Source organism: Eulemur rufifrons, chromosome 25, assembly GCF_041146395.1.
Source record: "Eulemur rufifrons isolate Redbay chromosome 25, OSU_ERuf_1, whole genome shotgun sequence".
Taxonomy (NCBI): domain Eukaryota; kingdom Metazoa; phylum Chordata; class Mammalia; order Primates; family Lemuridae; genus Eulemur; species Eulemur rufifrons.
Genome location: NC_091007.1, coordinates 1356685 through 1374206, shown reverse-complemented (window position 1 = coordinate 1374206; position 17522 = coordinate 1356685). Strand labels below are relative to the sequence as shown.

General features: G+C 55.9%; 2 protein-coding genes across 3 annotated transcripts in view; one reads left to right on the top strand and one right to left on the bottom strand.

Annotated features, from left to right (window-relative positions):
* LOC138375409 (calmodulin-like protein 5) lies at positions 1-450 on the top strand. The gene has a single exon (XM_069458998.1). It carries the CDS (start codon positions 1-3, stop codon positions 448-450), a length of 450 nt encoding a protein of 149 aa, XP_069315099.1.
* A 15209-nt stretch (positions 451-15659) lies between these two features.
* NET1 (neuroepithelial cell transforming 1) overlaps positions 15660-17522 on the bottom strand; it is a 32573-nt gene continuing 30710 nt past the window's right edge. For both annotated transcript variants that reach the window (XM_069458706.1, XM_069458707.1), the window contains one exon: positions 15660-17493. In XM_069458706.1, the coding sequence (XP_069314807.1) occupies positions 17087-17493 (407 nt within the window). In that variant the 3' untranslated portion in view covers positions 15660-17086. The remainder of the gene's footprint in view (positions 17494-17522) is intronic.

Below are 17522 nucleotides of genomic sequence, written 5' to 3'. Positions count from 1 at the left end.
ATGGCGGAGTCGCTGTCTGAGGAGCAGGTGGCCGAGTTCAAGGAGGTTTTCAAGCGGGTCGACAAGAATGGGGACGGCAAAATCGACGCCAACGAGCTGAGCGAGGCCTTGGGGGCCCTGGGCAAGAACCTGTCGGAGGAGGATCTGGAGCGCTTCATCAAGCGCGTGGACAGCGACGGCGATGGCGTCATCAGCTTCCCCGAGTTCCTGGCTGCGCTGGGCAAGAGGGCGAAGGACTTGGGCAGCGAGGAGGACCTGCGGGCCGCCTTCCGCGCCTTCGACCTGGACGGGGACGGCCACATCAGCGTGGACGAGCTCCGGCAGGCCATGGCCCAGCTGGGGCTGCAGCTGTCGCAGGAGGAGCTGGACGCCCTGGTCAGCGAGGCCGACGTGAACCAGGACGGGCAGGTGGACTTCGAGGAGTTCGCGCGCGTCCTCAGCCAGAAGTGAGGCGCCTCCGCGGGACGTCCACGCCGTCGGGGCCGCGCACACCTGGGCAGGGCCCCGGCCTGTCTCCCTCCCGTGACACCGTCCGAATAAAAGGACTGCGCAGTCCATCTGTGTCATGTTCACTGCAGGGGGGACCCTGGGGCCCCGCAGAGCATCCAGGGCTCTTCTCCCCGGCCTGAGGGGCCTCCCTGACCCCAGGACAGGAGCCCTGGGGTGCCGCGGGGCAGGCGGGGGGATGCGGCTCTGAATCTGGCTCTGCCTGGCTGCGGGCGAGGACCCCGGACAGTCGGGAGCACGACCCCTCTGCACGCAGCCGGCCGCTCTTCTACCTCCAACGCAACAGTGTGTGTCTGTCTGTCCTGTGTCTGTGCCTGTGTGTGCTGTGTGTGCATCTGTGCATATCTGTCCTGCATCTGAGTGCAGCTCTTGGGGACAGACCCTCTCTGTAGCCCAGGCCGGGGTGGTGGAGGGCACGGGGGTTGGGTGGGGGTGGGGGTGGGGCTGCTGCAGAGCTGGCAGGAGAACAGAGGGGCCTTTCCTCTGCCGCCCAGACCGCACCCGTGGCTGTTGCTGCCCAGACCCCGCCGGCCGGCGTGGCTGACGTGCACGGGAGGCTGGGGGCGAGGGGCGCGCCCTGGGTGGGGGCTGGGGAGCGGCAGGAGGATGGAGAAGGCCTGAGGGTGGCAGCGCCGCCCCTCCCGCCCTGACGTGGGCAGAGCCCTCCCTGAGCCTGGGTTTGCCTCAGAAATCAGAGTGAGCTGGGCCCACGGCTCCGTGTCCCCAGGGCCCCCTCTGTCCTGGTTCTCAGGTGGTCAGACCCACCTCTGCACATTGCAGATGGGGAAACTGAGGCCCAGTGTGGTTATGGGGCAAACTCTTCCCCGATGTCAGGTTGAAATCGGGGCAGCAGGGGAAGGTGGGGGCACCTGCACTGGGTGTTGGGACGTTAGTGATGTCCCAGCCTGGGGAGAGGGTGGCTGCATGTCTGGGGGCCGCCTCCAAGAGGGAAACGGGGTTTTCTTTTGTTTTTGTCTGACTGAGATTTCAGCTCAAACCATCAGTGATGACCAACCTTGTCCAGGTCTCACCTCAGGGGGGGAGGGAAGCGGAGCCCCCTCAGCCTCTCCTGCTGCCTGGTGCTCTAGCCCCCCTACCGTGGCACCCCCCCTACCATGGCACCCCCCCTGCCGTGGCGCCCCCCCCCACCGTGGCACACCCCCCTGCCGTGGCACCCTCTCCCCCCCCCCCCTGCCATGGCACCCCCTGCCGTGGCCTGGCCCCTTTATCCTGACTAGAGCACAGAGCCCGCAGAGCCCAGGCCACACAGGCAGGGCTGCTTGGCCTGTGAAGTTTTTCTTTTATCCCCCGGTGGACAATTTCAGGGACACTCCAGTCTCTGAGGTCCTTACTCCCGGCTACCTTGTTCCTCCCACCCTGTCCTCAGGGCCTGGAGCTGGGGTGCGGAGGAGAGAGAGACAGAGAGAGGAGAGAGAGGTGGGGGCTCCCCAGCCCCTCCCCCCTCCCGCAGGGCTCTGGAGGGAGGAGACAGAGGAGGTGAGAGGGGATGGGCAGAGGCAGCCTCGGCCCTGACCCCAGATCTGAGCAGGGGGCAAAGGTACTGTCCTGTCTCCAGCTGGGGGTTCCCTCCAGAAAGCCCCTGCCCTCAGGGACACGGGTCACAGAGGTCTGAGTTTCTAAGTCGTGATTCTTCAACACAGAGCTGCTCCAAGAGGAAGTGCTCCAAGAGGAAATAAAAACAAAAGAAAAATAAAGGTTTGTGGTCGATTTCTAACCTGCGAGACCACGCCCTCCCGCCATTTTCAGTGCGGAGCCTCCTTTCTCGTAGGAAGCTGCTGTGATCGCAGATGGTTTTTGTCTTCTGGGTTTTTTTCCCCCTTCACATTTTTATTCTGCAAAATAGAGTCCCGCATGTCCCCCGCCCCCAAATTTCTTTTGAAATGTTTGTGATCCGTCCACCAGGTTCAAATGTCTGAGAACTGCTTGAATCCACAAAATTAATTAAAAAAAAAAAATAAATGACTTTGAAGAAATATGCAGTTCTTACCATGGGAATCTTAACCCCCAAATTCAGGGCTGACGTCTCTTCTTGGAGCGGGAGGGGAGGCACAGAGGGGCCGCCATGGTGGCTGTTTTATTTCTTCAGTGGGGGACACTCACCATTTCATTCTACGTGTCTAAAATATTTCATGCTAAAAGAAAACACACGCACATGATAGACTAGAAGTTGTGAAGGAGAACGTGGCCCTGCCCACGAGCCCCGCCCAGAGCAGCAGGTGGGGCTTTTGCTGTCCCTCAGCCCACGGGGCGGCTGACTGGGAGGAAGGGCCTGGGCTCCCCCCTGAGCCAGCGAGACACCTGACTGTCCCAGTTTCTGCAGGTGAGGGCGGGACAGAACCTGGAAGGGCAGAAGAAAAACAAAAACAAAAATAATGGCATTTCTGCGGCAGCGTTAACCCGAGGTGGGGCCACCGTGCACGTCGGGACCTGTCCTGCTGGTTAGATCTCGGCCCTCACTGCCACGCGGCCTCAGGCCCCATCTTTGGAAGAAAACACACTGGGACAAGTCCCTGGGTCCCCAAAACTGCTGTCCTGTGACAGGACCTCGGGTCTGTCTTCCACCCCACAAACTCTGCCCAGTAACTTAGAAAACAATTGGCCCAACGTGTTAGGGGGCAGGGAGAGAAAGCGATTGGGGATGGGGTGACCTGCTGTCGGGGAGCAGCCGGGAGACCAGGACGCCTGGGGAGGAGTGAGGCAGCCCCACTGTGGGTGACAGCTCGCGGCTACGCAGCCATCCGAGGTGCCCAGGACTGGGGGGACTCCTGGGGGGCGTGGGCAGGCGGGATGAGCTGCTCACCCAGCTCCACCCAGCGGGGGATGAGGGGCGTCCAGGCGCTAAAAACCCAGCCAGAGACCAACATGTGGGTGCAGAGAGAAGTGGGGAGTCTGGCCACCAGCCGGACCTCAGCTGATCAGCTCTTCTCTCAGGGGACTTGTCACTGGGGCAGAGGGAGGGGTGGGGGGAGAGGGGCCAGGGGGGAATCTGCCCTCAGCCCTGCATCCCTCCTGCTCCCAGGGCAAGGTGCCCTCTGACCCCGAGCACTGTGCACATTCCTCACTGACCCTGTTTACGCCACTGCAGGTGACAAGCGTTTCTTGATGTTTCTTCTCCCCAACCCAGAGGGGAGCCCCTCGGGGCCCACCTTGCATTTCCCTAATCGCTGCGCCCCAGGCCAGGCACGAGGTGCACAGAGCTTGGGGGGAGTCTCCCCACCCTGGGCTGTCTGCCTCCCGCCAAGACCCAGAACCAGTGGGCTCAGGAAGGCCGAGCTCGCAGGCGGGGCTGCACTCCTGCCATCGCTGGAACTCACCGGAAGGTGCTGGGCCTCCTAGGAGCACCTGTAGCCGCTCATTTCCCTCTTAGCTTTCCCAGCACCTGCTGTGCCCTGCTCTCCCCACTGGGGTGTCTGCGCCCAGCCCTCCCTGCCCTCCTGGCAGCTCCCCCAGCAATCCATCCAGCTCAGCCTGCCAGCCGCGACCCCCATCTCCCCCGGCCCCGGGTGGGGCAGGGTCCCTGCCAGCCCTGCCCCGGGCCGTGAGGGTGGGGTGTGGAGTGGGCGCTGGGCTGTGCCGTGAGTCAGGCTCACTCACGCCCACTGAGAGCCACTGGTTTGCCCCGAGGCTCGCTGTCGACTCCCAGCGCCTTAGTTCTGTCTCCCCGTGGGCCTGGGATGTTCTCATACTGAGTTGAGGTCCTGGACTTCCTGGCCGAGCCCACCCAGGTGGTGGCTGGTGACCGCCCAGCGCTGGTCGGAGAGAGGCCGTGGGGGGGTGGGCAGCACAGGGGAGAGGTGGCCCCTCGAGCCGTCTACACCTGCAGGCCTCACCAGCCCCAGGCCAAGCCCTGGCCCTCCTGCTGGGCCACCCTCTCTTTGTGCCTAGACTGGCATGGAAGCAGCATCCAGTGCCGGGGGGCGGGGGGGTGGGCGGCCACTGCACAGACTGGGGCACGTGGAAGTGAGGGGTCAGGGGCCCCAGTGGTCAGGCCAGGCCTCAAGACCCCGTGAGTGGGGAGCCAGGACTCCTGGGTTCCAGGCCTGAGGTTTGGGGCGTGCTCTGCTGGGGGCTTCAGGTCAGCCGCCTCCCCATCTGGGCTCCGCCTCGCCTGCGTAAGGTGGGGAGAAGGAGTTCCCGGGAAGGAAAACATCTCACAACCATCAGCAGGAAGGGACTTAGCAATCGTGGGTCCAATGTGCTCTCATTTTATAGCCCAGACTAAGACCCAGAGGGGGTGAGATGTGTGCAAAATTGCACAGCATTTAGCGCCTGTCGAGACCTCTCCCAGCTCTTCTCAGCATGCCGGGTGAGCCCCTGCCCTGCCCTTCTCAGTGTGGGGCTCAGGAGGGAACCTGAGGGCTACAGGGACCCCCCAGGCTTGGGAGGCAGAGGAGAAGGAAGCTGGGGTTACGGGGCCCCCAGCCCGGACTTACTGGCGAAGTCCCTCTCAGGCAACTCAGCCGATTCCCAGAGATCCCAGAGAGTTGCACACGTTTCCTCCTGGTGCTTCTTTGACAGAGAGATGTTGTCCTGGTTGTTTGGCTCCTTGCTTGGGAGAACTGCAAGCAGGGTGGGTGCCAGGGGTGGACACAGACAGGAAGCACTTCCACTCGGGCAGCTTCCGTCGTGGGAGAGAAGGAAGAAAGAAGGAAGCTGAAGTGAAGATACGTTCCAGAGAGGAACCACCAGTCTCCGTGGTGGAGAAGGACGTTAAGGGCACCCAGGTGGTTCCCTCTTATTGGCCTGGTCCAGGGGGGTGGGTGCTTACACGAGGTGCGGGATGTCACCAGGTGACTGATATACGTGATTGTCAGGTGTTCAGCATTTTCCTGCAGTCCCCTCCCCTGACTGGTCCTGGTGCCTGTGCCCCCAGGAGCCGCCCGCCTGGCCTGTAGCTGCCACCTGCAGCCCTGATCCCTGCCTACCACTCCTGCGGACAGAGACGATCTGGCTAATTTTTTCTGATTTTTAAAGTTATGCGAGTTCATTGAAGAAGAAGTTGGTAGAATAAGTGGAGGAGATCAGAGCGTGGTGCCCCCAAAATGGCCACGGTGGGTGGCATGAGGATTGTTTTGAGCCACCGAGAAACAGCAGACGGCGGCCCCTCCCTCTCCCACGCCAGGAGGAGGAGGACGACCCTAATCCGCTGAGATAACCTTCTCTTCCGTCAGTCCCTCCTGCACTGGGACCCGTCCACAACTCACCGCCCCAGTGGCACGAACTCCCCTTCCTTTGTCTTGTCACTTCTCAATTTATCACCCTTTGTCAAAGTGGTATATAGGTTTGCAAGCCCGGCCACCTCTCTGTGTTTTTGCTTCTTTTCTGTGAAGCTCCTGTCTGCTTGTGAAATAGACCTTTTCTCCTGTTAATCAGCCTTTGGTCAGTGTAGTTCACAGACGCCAGGTCCCCAGCTGAGAGGGTGGAGGGAAAGGAAAGGTTTTCCTCTCCTATCTGAGCACAGTCAGCAAAATAAAATGCAGAAAGTAGAAACCTCGCACAGTTTTCCACTCCAAGACTGTGTGTAAATGTTTGGGAACACACCCTGCCTTTTTTTTTTTTCCCTTTTCTATCCATTCACAAATGTCCGTTCCTATGTATTAATGGTTTTTCTTCCCAGAAGTGGCATCGTACAGATGACTCCGTCACCTGCTCTTTCTATTTCAAGTTATATTGTGGGCATCTTTCCAGTTAAAAATAACAGAGATTCACATCCTTGCTTTCAGTGGCTGCTTAACAGTCCACTCGATGGTTGTGTCCCATCCGGCGCCCTCAGAATGAGACAGGGTAGAATTTACATCCCAGATCTGCGACTTGTTATCTGCGCCGCCCCGAGCAAACCTCGGAACCTCTCTGGGTCTCAGTTTGCTTGCAGGTGTTTCTGACAACCCCCCAGTCGCAGACACGGCCTCGGCTGTGAGGCTGGAAGAGGGCTGTGGTGAAGGCCTGAGTTCTGGGGTTCTGTCCCTATCAGAACACCCCTCGTTTCCTGGGAATTTAGCTGGAATCCCAGAGCCCAGGCCTGCTCCTGCCCGGAGGCCCAGCGGGCAGCAGGGAGGCCGGTGCCCACGCCGGGCAGGTGGCGCGGCAGGGGCGGGCGTGTCCCCTGAGGGAGGGCGGTGGTGGGGGGAGCAGCCAGTCGGAGAGAAGCCCCCCAGCCCAGACCACTCCCATTCCTAGGACCCGCCGAAGCCCCAGACGGCCCGGGGAGGTGGGAGGCCTGCCGGGCAGACGGGATACCGGGACGGGAGGTTCCAGGCCAGCCGTTTATCACTGACGAGCCCATTCCTAAGAGGGGCTTGGAAGGCCCATAAAGCAATAAGAAAGCCGCAGCAACGTCTCTGTCTTCACTGCCCCGGGAGACCGAAAAAGACTGTGAGGATCTGCGAGAGGAAGTGACTCACTTCAGTCTCGGGGCGAGGTCCCCAAAAGGACCTGGAATGGAATTCAGGGGCTCAGGAGGGGACCCTCTCCCCAGCCCCCGCGGTGCTTGAGGGGCCCCCAGGAGCTCCGTGGAGGCTCCTGGGTGGGCCCTGCCCCTGGACCGGCCCTGGGTGGGGTCTGGGGGAGGGGGCTGATCGGGACCACGCTGCAGAGTGTCTTCTGGAAGCTGCCGTCCTGAGTTGCACCTGACGCCTCCAGACACGCACAGACGTGGCTTCAGCCCTGGCTCAGGGTGGCGTGAAGACCTTCCGGGTCAGCGAGCAGGCTGACCCCACCCCTGGGTTCACGCGGCAGCCCCGTCTCGGTCCGGGATGCTGAGGGGAACAGAGAGTGCGCGAGGCAGGTCCCCGGAGGCAAAGCACTTCTGGTCATTCAGGGAAACCCGATTCTCCGAAGGCCACTTCTCTGAAAATCAACTTGCGAAAAGGCCAGTTCCACAAATGGCCCATTGGGTACATTTCCAAATGTACAAAAAAATTATTTAAAAGAAACAAAGATCACAGAAATTGTATTGCATGCACTATTTTAACAGTTGTTGGATATTTCACTGAAGTTTTATTTGTCCAGTTAAAGTTTTTCCTTTAGTTTTATTAGAGCCTTGTGAGTTAAGTTGCAGTCAGTTCACCTGACCATTGCGCCATAACCCAGCAGAGAGTGAAGTTTTCTGTTTTTTTTTTTTTTTTTTTCTTTTCACTTTCTTATCCTTTGGTTCTATGATTTCGGGGAAGGAAACCTTCTGGTCATTTCACAATTCGGCAGTTGTACGTATCTCCAACGTCAAGGATTTTATAAATTATACACAGGGCAGGATTCTTTCTCCGACTAGATTTTCAACACAGTCTGTTGCTTTGGTTGTTGCTTTTAATTTACAGATTTATTAACTGGCTCAATCACAGGGATATGTTGCACGTACTGTAAGCATTTGGTAAGTGGTTGGTGTCTGAAATATGAATCACACACGAAACCGACGTCTAGCAGGACTGATGCCTCGGTCGGAACTGGCTTGGATGGAATAGCCCTGGCGAAACCCAAACCGGTTCCAACTAAAGCAAAAATTCCCCCAGATTCTCCAAGATGTTAATCAGTAAGTTGATTTCGGGTGAATTATTCTACGTCTGGTCAAAACAGATGTTTCAAATTCCATATATTTATTCTTTTTCCTCTGAGCAAGTCATGACTTGACATGTGCTCCCTACGTTTTCTTTGTTGGATTCTCCCGGGATCTTTTCAGTCCTGACCTATACCCACTCTTGGTAGGCTGAGGACCCAATTCCTCTTTTAAGATCCGTATGAAATGCCTCTTGCTCCTGGAAGCTTCCAGAAGAGCAGAGCTGGGCACAGGTGCCCTTTTATGAGCGAGGGGCTAACTGTGGTCTCCTATCAACGTGCACCTCTTGTCGTAACTCCCTGTGAGGCCGACTCTCCTTCCTCAGAACCCCGAATAATCAAATAAAACCCATCAGCGACGCTTAAACCAGATTGTCGCCTCCCGGAGTGTGTTTGCGTCTGTGCAAAACCCTCCCCCGCCATGTGCTCTGCGTCCACCGTGACCCTCAGGCTCCTCCCGCACTGGGGGCGCCATCTCCAGCCCCCCAGGGTTGGCCTCCCAGGAGCTCTGGGGTGAAAAGAGACCTTCACAGCATTGTTCTGACGAGAAGTGGGGGATCTCTTTTACACCCTATTGTCCAAGGGCCATGGAAACAGTCCTCGCAGAATTCCAACTGCTGCTTCCCTCCTGGTCTGCAGACAGGGAGGGTCAAGGGCACTTAGCCCCGTGGGACAGACGGAGATTTGGACTTCAGACCCCCTGGGCCGGCTTACGAGATTTCACCCAAGGCCTCTCTCCACGTGGGCCCCTCCCACAAACAGATCCCTAGAGAGCCGGTCCCAGCAGGCACAGGGACCGTGTGGCTCAGATCCTCAGGGACAAGCTACGTGAAATATTCTGTCCCCTTTTCTCTGAAAACGAGTCCAGCTCTTGAGTCTCTGGATGGTAAACGTGGCCCCGGTGCCCGTGGCGCTCTAGAGGGGGCAGGCGTGGCCCCACCCAGCCTGCTACCGTGAAGGTGGGACCTGCCTGTCCTCCGCCCCGATGACCTCACCTCTGTTCTCCCGGGCTTCTCTGGGATTGACTATAACAGGGAACGGGCCGGAGGCCTTCTGCAAGCTCCTTCTTGCCTATCTGTCATTGCAGCTGTTCGCTGTCCCCAGGGGTGTGCTGGTGTCTCCCCCACTGCACACGGCCCTGCCCGGGGGACTGGCACCTGCCGCCGTGTTGTGCAAGCCAGTGACCCCTAACCCCGGCTGCACACGACAACCCCCGAGGAGCTTGAGACAGGTGTGCGGGGCCTGGGGCGGGCCCAGGTGCGGCGGTCGTCTTTAAGCTTCCCAGGTGCTTGTGCGGCCAAGATTGGGAGCCGTGGCTCTGGTCTGCCCTGGAAACCATGCCGGTGCCCGGCGCGCCCTGCCCAGCCTCTCGGTGGGCCCAGGGCCAGACTGGCACCCGGCCAGTGGGGGAGAGGGCCGGGGGCACACGCTGGCTTCACAGAGCTCCACCGCGCAGCCCCGGGGGCCGGGCGAGTCCCAGTGTGAGTCACTGTGTTTGGGAACAGACTGTGCTCTCTTGGTGGCCCAGCAGCCACCAGACCCACTCCACCACCCCCAGATACTCCGTGCCAGGCACTGGGCTGATCCCGGAGTTCCCGCCTTTCTGCCAGGTTGACCTCTGACCTTGATAAAAGTCAAATCTCAGTGCTCTTGAGGACCCACAGTTTCCCTCACCTGGAGCCTGTGGCTGTGACCGCGTGGCGGAGGTGTGGTGACATTCATTCACTCATTCATCATTCCTCACCCGCCTTACCATGGGTCTCGGGGGAGGCACCGCCCAGCCTGTGGCCTCCAAGGAGCGGAGAGGGACGAGGTGTAGACGACCCCATACGAGGGCAGCAGGAAGGTGCCCCTGGTGGGTTCAGGTGCAGGAGCTCAGTGGAGGGGGAGGCGTGGAGGAGGCGGCACCCACCCGGGAAGCCCTCAGTGGGCGACAGCTGCTCTGGGAGCCACGTGCTGGTGCAGGGCCAGGGAGACAGGGCGGGGTCAGCCCGCAGTGTCCCCTGGGCAGAGGAGGCTTGGATAGGGCTGGGTGGGGGGCACGGCTGGAGTGGCCCTGTCACCGGGGCTCTGCTGCACCCTGGGGCTTGGAGACAGTGGGGTGGTGGAGACAGTGGAGACAGACTGGCGCTGTAGGGCGGGCAGGAGAGGCGGCCCAACCGCCACCAGGACTTCTTGGGGACGGCACCGCTGACGGTTCCTGACGGTTTCAGGACTTGCATTGGCAAACAGCACGAGAGCGCTGAGCTCCCTTTCAGAGACAGAGATACCCAGGCGGAGCTTATCGACCTCCTGTTGTTTGCAGTATTCTGATTGTTGTCGCTTCCTTCCATTAAGGCAAGGGAAGCTGGTTTTCCACTTAGGAAAACGACTGAAAGTCCTCGTTTAAAATGCGTTTGCTAAAAACAGAAAGTGTACATTAAAAAATACCAAGTAGATAATAAACCAAAAAGTGCGACATTTTTATGCTGGTGGGTCTCCAGCCAGTGACCTTTTGGAAACGTGTGCGCACCCCAGCCTCCCGTGTTGCCGAGGAAGAGGCCAAGGCCGCAGAAGGCCCGGGCTCGGCCAGGGGCCCTGGGGACAGGAGGCCGTGCTTGGTGCGAGGCCTGACTATGCGCCGGTCCGGGACGGGCGCTCGGCCTGCCTGGGCTCTCGGGGAGCCCCAAGGCCACGGCAGACTCGGTGGAGGGTCCTGCGACCTGGTGGCCTCCCCGCTTGCTCCTGCACCTCCTCAGGTCTCTCGGAGCCCGAGGAGAGCAAAAATCCAGCCCCGGCCACACAAGGGACTTTCTGAAGATACAGCTTCCAAATCTGAGTCACGTCCCCAGAGGCCTTTAAAAATGTCGTGAGGCCTTTAAACTTCTGTTTTTGCTCATCCAGGAAAGCACTGGGGCCGCTCTTTGCTGGTGACCTTTAGCTTCTCAGCCTACCTCTGGGGACAGGGAAGCAGGGGGCCCTAGAGAGTGGCCCCGTCTGGCCTGGGGTGGGCAGAGGAGCAAGCGCTTACTGCCTTGGGGTCCAGGGAGGCCTGAGAATGAAGCCGCACTCGAGCCCCTCCAGGGGGAGGCAGGTGGGCGTCGGGGAGTCTCCTCAACAGCAGATGGGGGTTCATAGGCTGCTTTCAGTTTTCAGCGGCACCTGCCACCCCGAGAAATGCACGTCCTTGCACCTTTGACAACACGCTGTTTGTGTGCGGTGCGTGCGCTGGCCCCGTGCTGTGTCTGCTTCCCTGCCCTCTCGATCTTGTGTTCCAGGGGACAGGGACAGGATGCTCATCCTCTCCCCGCTGCCCCCTGCGGAGTGAGGCACTTAGCACGAGCTTTTGTAGCCTGACCGAAAACTGTCAGCCCCTCTCTGTCCGAGCCACCCTGGCAGTCCCAGCTCTCCCGCCCCTCCCCCAGCTGGCTCCGGGCCGAGGGTGGGGAGCTGAGCTCACACCTGGAACACACCCAGGACGAGAGAACCTGCCCGAGTCTGCCCGGGGGTGGGGACAGGTTGGCAAAGGTGAGTGATGTCGGTCACAGACGCTTTTTCCAGCCCGGCAGCAGTTTCCAGGCGTGGAGGGGGCCAGACGCCAGCCTCTCAGTCAGGTTCAACTGACAGCTGTGGTTTGAACTGTGGGGGGCGGGAGGGCTGCGGGAGGCTGAAGCTCCCTGCCTGGCCCAGACTGCGGTGTCGCTGCTGGGACTGTGATTTAGGAAGCCGTGGAAGGGGGGTGCCCGGTGGACGCCTGCCTGGGCCCTGCCTCCTGCGGGGCTGGAGGTGCCGGCTGCTCCCTAGCAGGCCCCGACCTGCCTGGGTTGGACCGGAGGCTCCCGACCCCGTGGGTGGAGAATTCCCTGAGCGGCTGAGATCTGAGAGGGAGGGGTTGCGGCCTAGACCTCCAGAAGGACAGGCCTGGGTCACTTTGCTAGGCCTTTAAATTCGGTGTCTGTAGAATTGGTACATTATTGTTCCAGCTTTGATGTGCAGAGACACGGCTTGAAGGCAGCGTACTAATGCCATGCATGTGTGTGGGTCTGGGTAAGTTCCTTTTCAAAAAATAGACATATTTTTTTGAAGCAGCTTTATGTTCACAGCTAAATCGAGTGGAAGGTACAGAGACGTCCCACGTACCCCCTCCCCTCCACGCACGGCCTCCCACTACCCACACCCCCACCAGATGGTGCGTTTGTTACAATCGATGAACCTGCACGGACGCGTCACGATCTCGCCACGGTTTCCAGGAGGGGTCACTTGTGACGTACATTCCACGGGGTGGACGAGTGCACAGTGACGTGTGTCTGCCATCATGGTCACACAGAGTGGTCCCACCGCCCTAGAAACCCCCCCTCCCCCAACCCCTGCCACCCACTGATCTTTTTAGCATCTCCATAGCTTTGCCTTTTCCTGGGTGTCGTATAGTTGGAGTCCTACAGTCGGTAGCCTTTGGGTAAATACCAAGGAACGGGATTGCTGGGTCGCACGTTAAGAGCACGTTTAGTTTTGTGAGAAGCTGCCAAACCGTCTTCCGTTTTGCGTTTCCACTGGCAACGAACGGGAGTTCCTGTTGCTCCTCATCCTCCCTAGCATTGATGTTGTCAGTGTTTGGAATTTGACATTCTTTCTTTCTGTTTGCATTTAATTAACTTTTAGATTTGACATTCTAACAGGTATGTAGTGGTATCTCATTTTAATTTGCAGTTCCCTGATACCATAGGATGTGGGACATCCTTTTATCTGCTTATTTGTCGTCTATAGATCTGCTTTAGTGAGGTGTCTGTTCACGTTTTTTGCCCGTTTTTTAATTGGGTCATTTGTTTTCTTATTGTTGAGTTTTAAGAGTTCTTTGTGTAATTTGGACAACAGTCCTTCGTCAGGTGTGTCTTTTGCAAATGTCTTCTCCTGGTCTGCAGCTTGTCTTCCCATTCTCTTGAGGTAATTTCATTCTTATACCTTCCTGAATTTTCCAAATTTTCCATGATGCAAATGTATGATTTTATGCATAGAACAAATTATTTTTAGTGCTCTAACCTTTTTCTGAATTGACGTTTTATCACGATCTGATGTTTGTTTTAGAAAGATCACTCGGCTGCCGGGTGGAGGACGGGTTGAAGAGGTCCCACAGCCACACGGTGCATTTAACCTCAGCATTGCCACAGGCCAGCTGTGTCATCTTGTCCCTTGGTGTCTGCAGAGCTCAGATTCTCCGCTGGTGGCGCGGGCATCAGACCCGGCCATCTACACATGTCCCCAGGTCTAACCCGACAGATCCGTCCCTGCTTGTCCTGCTCGGTTCAGGAGGAAAACAAAACTCAACCCCACCCCCACCCCCCGCAGCCATTGTTGGGAAACCTGGATTCTACGGGAGATTATCAGATTCCTGACTCCAGCTCATTTTGCCTTGCTTTCTGTTTACACCACAGCACAGACATTACCAAATACCGCAACTCGATCGCCTTGCACAGGCGACGGTGACTGTAGCTGGCAAACGAGATTCTCAGGGTCGGGCTGACGGAGCTGCTGTCCTGGGGACCTGGGGACTTCACATGGCTGGTGGTGTCCACACCCGTGAGGCAGAGACACAGGTGCAGGCAAGGGAGACAAGAGTGGAGGGAGAGAGATACAGGGAGCGGGAGAGGAGAGGGGGGAGAAGGCCCAGGATCCAGGCCAGTCTAAGGCGGCTGCCAAGTGGTATGGGGAGGGTGGCGGTTGTGAAATTCAGGCGAAAGGTCTGAGTTTCTGTGTGAGACGGTTGGTAGCAAATGCAGCCGTGTTTGGTAAACACTCTGCCTTGATTTTGAAAAGCAAAGGCTGGGGTTTGGAGAGAGCTACGAGGTTTGAGGAGCTGGAAGCTGGAAGCGTACCGGATACCTGGAATTCCATAAGTTCTGTTTTTCTCTTTAGAGACGGGGTCTCGCTCTGTTGCCCAGGCTGCGGTGCAGTGGTGTGATCACAGCTCACTGCAACCTCGACCTCCTGGGCTCAAGCTGTCCTCCTGCCTCAGCCTGCTGAGTGGCTGGGACTACAGGTGCACGCCACTGTGCCTGGCTTTATCTTTTCCTTAACTTTTGTTTTTTATGTTTGTTTTTCAAACATATACAAAAAGACACATAAAGAACATAACAAATTCCCAGCCTCCAGCTTCAGCAACTCTCAACTTACAGCCAAACTTGTTTCATTTTTGCCCCAACAATTCTCCTGCTCTATACTTTTGAAGAAAGTCCTAAATATCATTTAATTTTATCCATAAATATTTCACTAAATGCCTCTAGGACTCCAATCATAGTGCCATTGTTAAACATAAAAATATAACATTAACTACTTGATTTTATCTTATTTTTTTTAGAGACAAGATCTCACCGTGTTGCTCACAGGCTGGTCTCCAACACCTCGGCCTCCCAAAGTGCTGGGATTGCTGGTGTGACCCACCGTGCCCAGCCGCTACTTCACTGTAAATATACACTCTATGCTGGATAATTCTTAGATTATTGTATTTAGAAACTGATTTAGCTTTAAAGAGGGGCCATGCATTGCAATTGTTTGATGTGCCTTTTTAAGTCATCGATTTCCCTCCATCTTTTTCTGTTGTCTATTTTGTTGAAGAAACCCTGTCATTTGTCTTACAGCTTCCTGTAGATCAGATTCAGGTCTGACCCTGGCAGGCCTGCTCAGGTGGGACGCACGTCCTTCAGGAGGCACAAAGGGGACCCAGGCAGCACAGGAGCAGCCAAACACCTGCTGGGTCAGTTGTGTCTTCAGAGACCCCACGGTGATCTAAGCTGGAGCATCAGACCCCCCCCCCCCACTGCTTTGTGTGCGCACAGACAAGAGAGGGAGCAGGGTGGGACGCCCTTCTGGGCAGAGACCACCCTTTGCAGACCTGGACTCAGAGAGACGGTGCCCGGGGGCAGGCTCAGGGGTGAGGCTGTCCCTTTTACTGTCCAGGCACCACTGGGGATCCCGGTGCCCGGACAGGTTTGAGGACTCACTGGGCGGGACCGTCGCGTGCTCTCGAGCATAGATGTGATTTCTGAAGACACACTCAGTTTCTGGGTCTTATTCTCCCTTGAGGGAACCAAAGGGAGATGCAGTTTCAGATAAAACATCGTTCCCTTAACGACACCTGAGCTGCCACTTGCTTCCGTAACTTCGGAAGCTGGTCGGGGCAACTCTGGAAGGAACGATTCCGTAAAACACCTCTAGAAATGACCGGCTGTCTTGCCCTCTGGTGCTGCAGATCACAATCACCGGTGTCACGTGCACTTAAGTTACGAACCTGAGATTCCTGAATTAAAATCTGAAACTAATCAGATCGGTCAGGATGCTGTGCTAGTGGCTTCACTCTCGTACCCGGAAAGCGGCCAGATGGTACCTTCAATGCAATTGCTGTCTCTGATTACAGTGTTCTTACGAGGTTTCACGAGATTCCCAAGACTTGACCCACCCGAACCTTTCCCGTACTCATCAATGAATTTCAAAGGTGTAACTACGCACGACTCCTATAAACTTCTGGGAGCCTGGCCGCTCCCTCCTGTGCCGCACCCACGTATTCTGGCAAATGCCCCCAAAATATCCACCAGGCAAGAAACCTTCGGGGTGATCATGTGTGTGTTTTTTTTTAATTATATCCATTCATTTGTACAGAGAAATCATTTAGATCGAACTATTTACAGTCTTTCCCAATTTTCATTTCCACTGGCCAAATGTATTCCACACGAGGGCTGCCACCAACCTGGCCAGTCACACTGCACATCTGCCCCGACACGGGGCCGTTGCGCCCCCTGCTTTAGAGGTTGTGATCCCATTTTAACAGAACATTTTACGGTAAAAGACTCAGTCTTTTCTCCATCTTATGAACAAATCCACCAAGACTGATCTCACGTGGTCCTATTTTCCACACGTTTGTTTCTAGCTCATCATTCGCAGGTTTTGCAAACCTAGGCAAACGGTCCACGTCCCCTCGAGCCTTCGACAACTTACTGCACACCCTCAAGTAGAGCCTCTCCCACTTTCGCACTCTGGCACAACCAGACACTTTTACTTTAAGACAGAACTACTCTCTTCCCCCCGCCTTTTTTTTTTTTACTTACTACCAATCACCTTCCCTCTTGCTTTTCAGACAACACTGAAACTTTCAGTGAAATCCGCGAAGTGGCTTTCTTCCAGTAGTCTTGGATATGCTGGGCCATTTCATGTGTCTTCACCACCCTGCAATCCTGTCCTTTAAAAACTGCAATCTTCTTAATTGGCTCAAACACAGTATGGCTTGGTTTCACTTGGTAAAGTTCATATGATTTAAAAAATATATATATATATACACACACACACACATACACACACATTTTTAATCAGGAAGAAAAATAAAGACATGCCAGTTTGAGATGGCATCAAAGTAAAAAAAAATAAAAGCAAATACTAAAAACTACTTTACAATAAAAAAATTAAATAATTGGCAGGTTATGAATGAAAAATGAGGAATGTGCAGTGAAAAACTAATATAAAGCATTCCAGTTGATAAAATGAAAAACCTAAAAGTTTTATGGTTTGTTTTCCAAGTAAGTTATGTTTCAATGTAAATTTTGAAATACTTCAAATGTTAAAATTTCAAATTTTGCAATTTTGCATGCAAGGTTTATCAACAAAACACTGGTAGAATTCCAGTATTTGCAAAATTCTAAGTTTTGGCAAATACTGTAAATAACACAGTTGGTTGGTAATGGAGTCATGAATCCAGAATTAGGAGAAAATCCATTTCATAAATATTTCATCTGATTAAAAATACTAGCCTTGCATGTTCTAAAAAATCTGAGAAAACATCTTAAAAAAAAAAAAGACTGCAATTTAACAATCTGTATATCTTTAGCTGCCATTAAAAAAAGAGAGAAAAGAGAAAGACCCAGAACAATGGAAATATTACAACCGGTACAGAGCAACCCCACAGCTGCTCCCATGCTCACATTACGAGAGAAACAAAACTGTACACATTTATAAATAAACAGTCCCTGCGCCGGCCACACAGCTCCCTCTACACCAGCGTCTCTTTCCGTTTGCCACCCGACTGGGCTTTGTCCCGCGCTCTCCGGAAGCTGGGCCGTGTTTGGTGCGCCTTCGCGCTCCTGGCGTCTTCTGCCGTCTGCACGCCGGAGCCACACTCGGAAGCATTCTCATCCACCTCCCCCTGAGTAACGCCGGACGCTGCGGACACCCTCCTCTGGGCTGGGAGGTTCCCGGCCGGAGGGCTGTTCTCCTCGCACTCTTCGTGGAGCTCGGGCAGGCCCTGCGGCTCCGGCGGGCTGGCCGCAGGCTGGAAAGGCGCGATGGCGGCTCGAATACAGTTGAACCACTGCTGCTTGTGGAACACGTCATTGGCTTGCAGAGTGTGAGACTGGCCTGGAGAGGGGTCTTGGAAGCGAACTCTAAAGATATTTTTAGCTGGAAAAATAGAAATTGGAAAAATGAAA

What these genes read in the sequence shown, in the direction of transcription:
- LOC138375409 (XM_069458998.1), top strand. Translation starts at nt 1, where the DNA reads ATGGCGGAGTCGCTGTCTGAGGAGCAGGTGGCCGAGTTCAAGGAGGTT.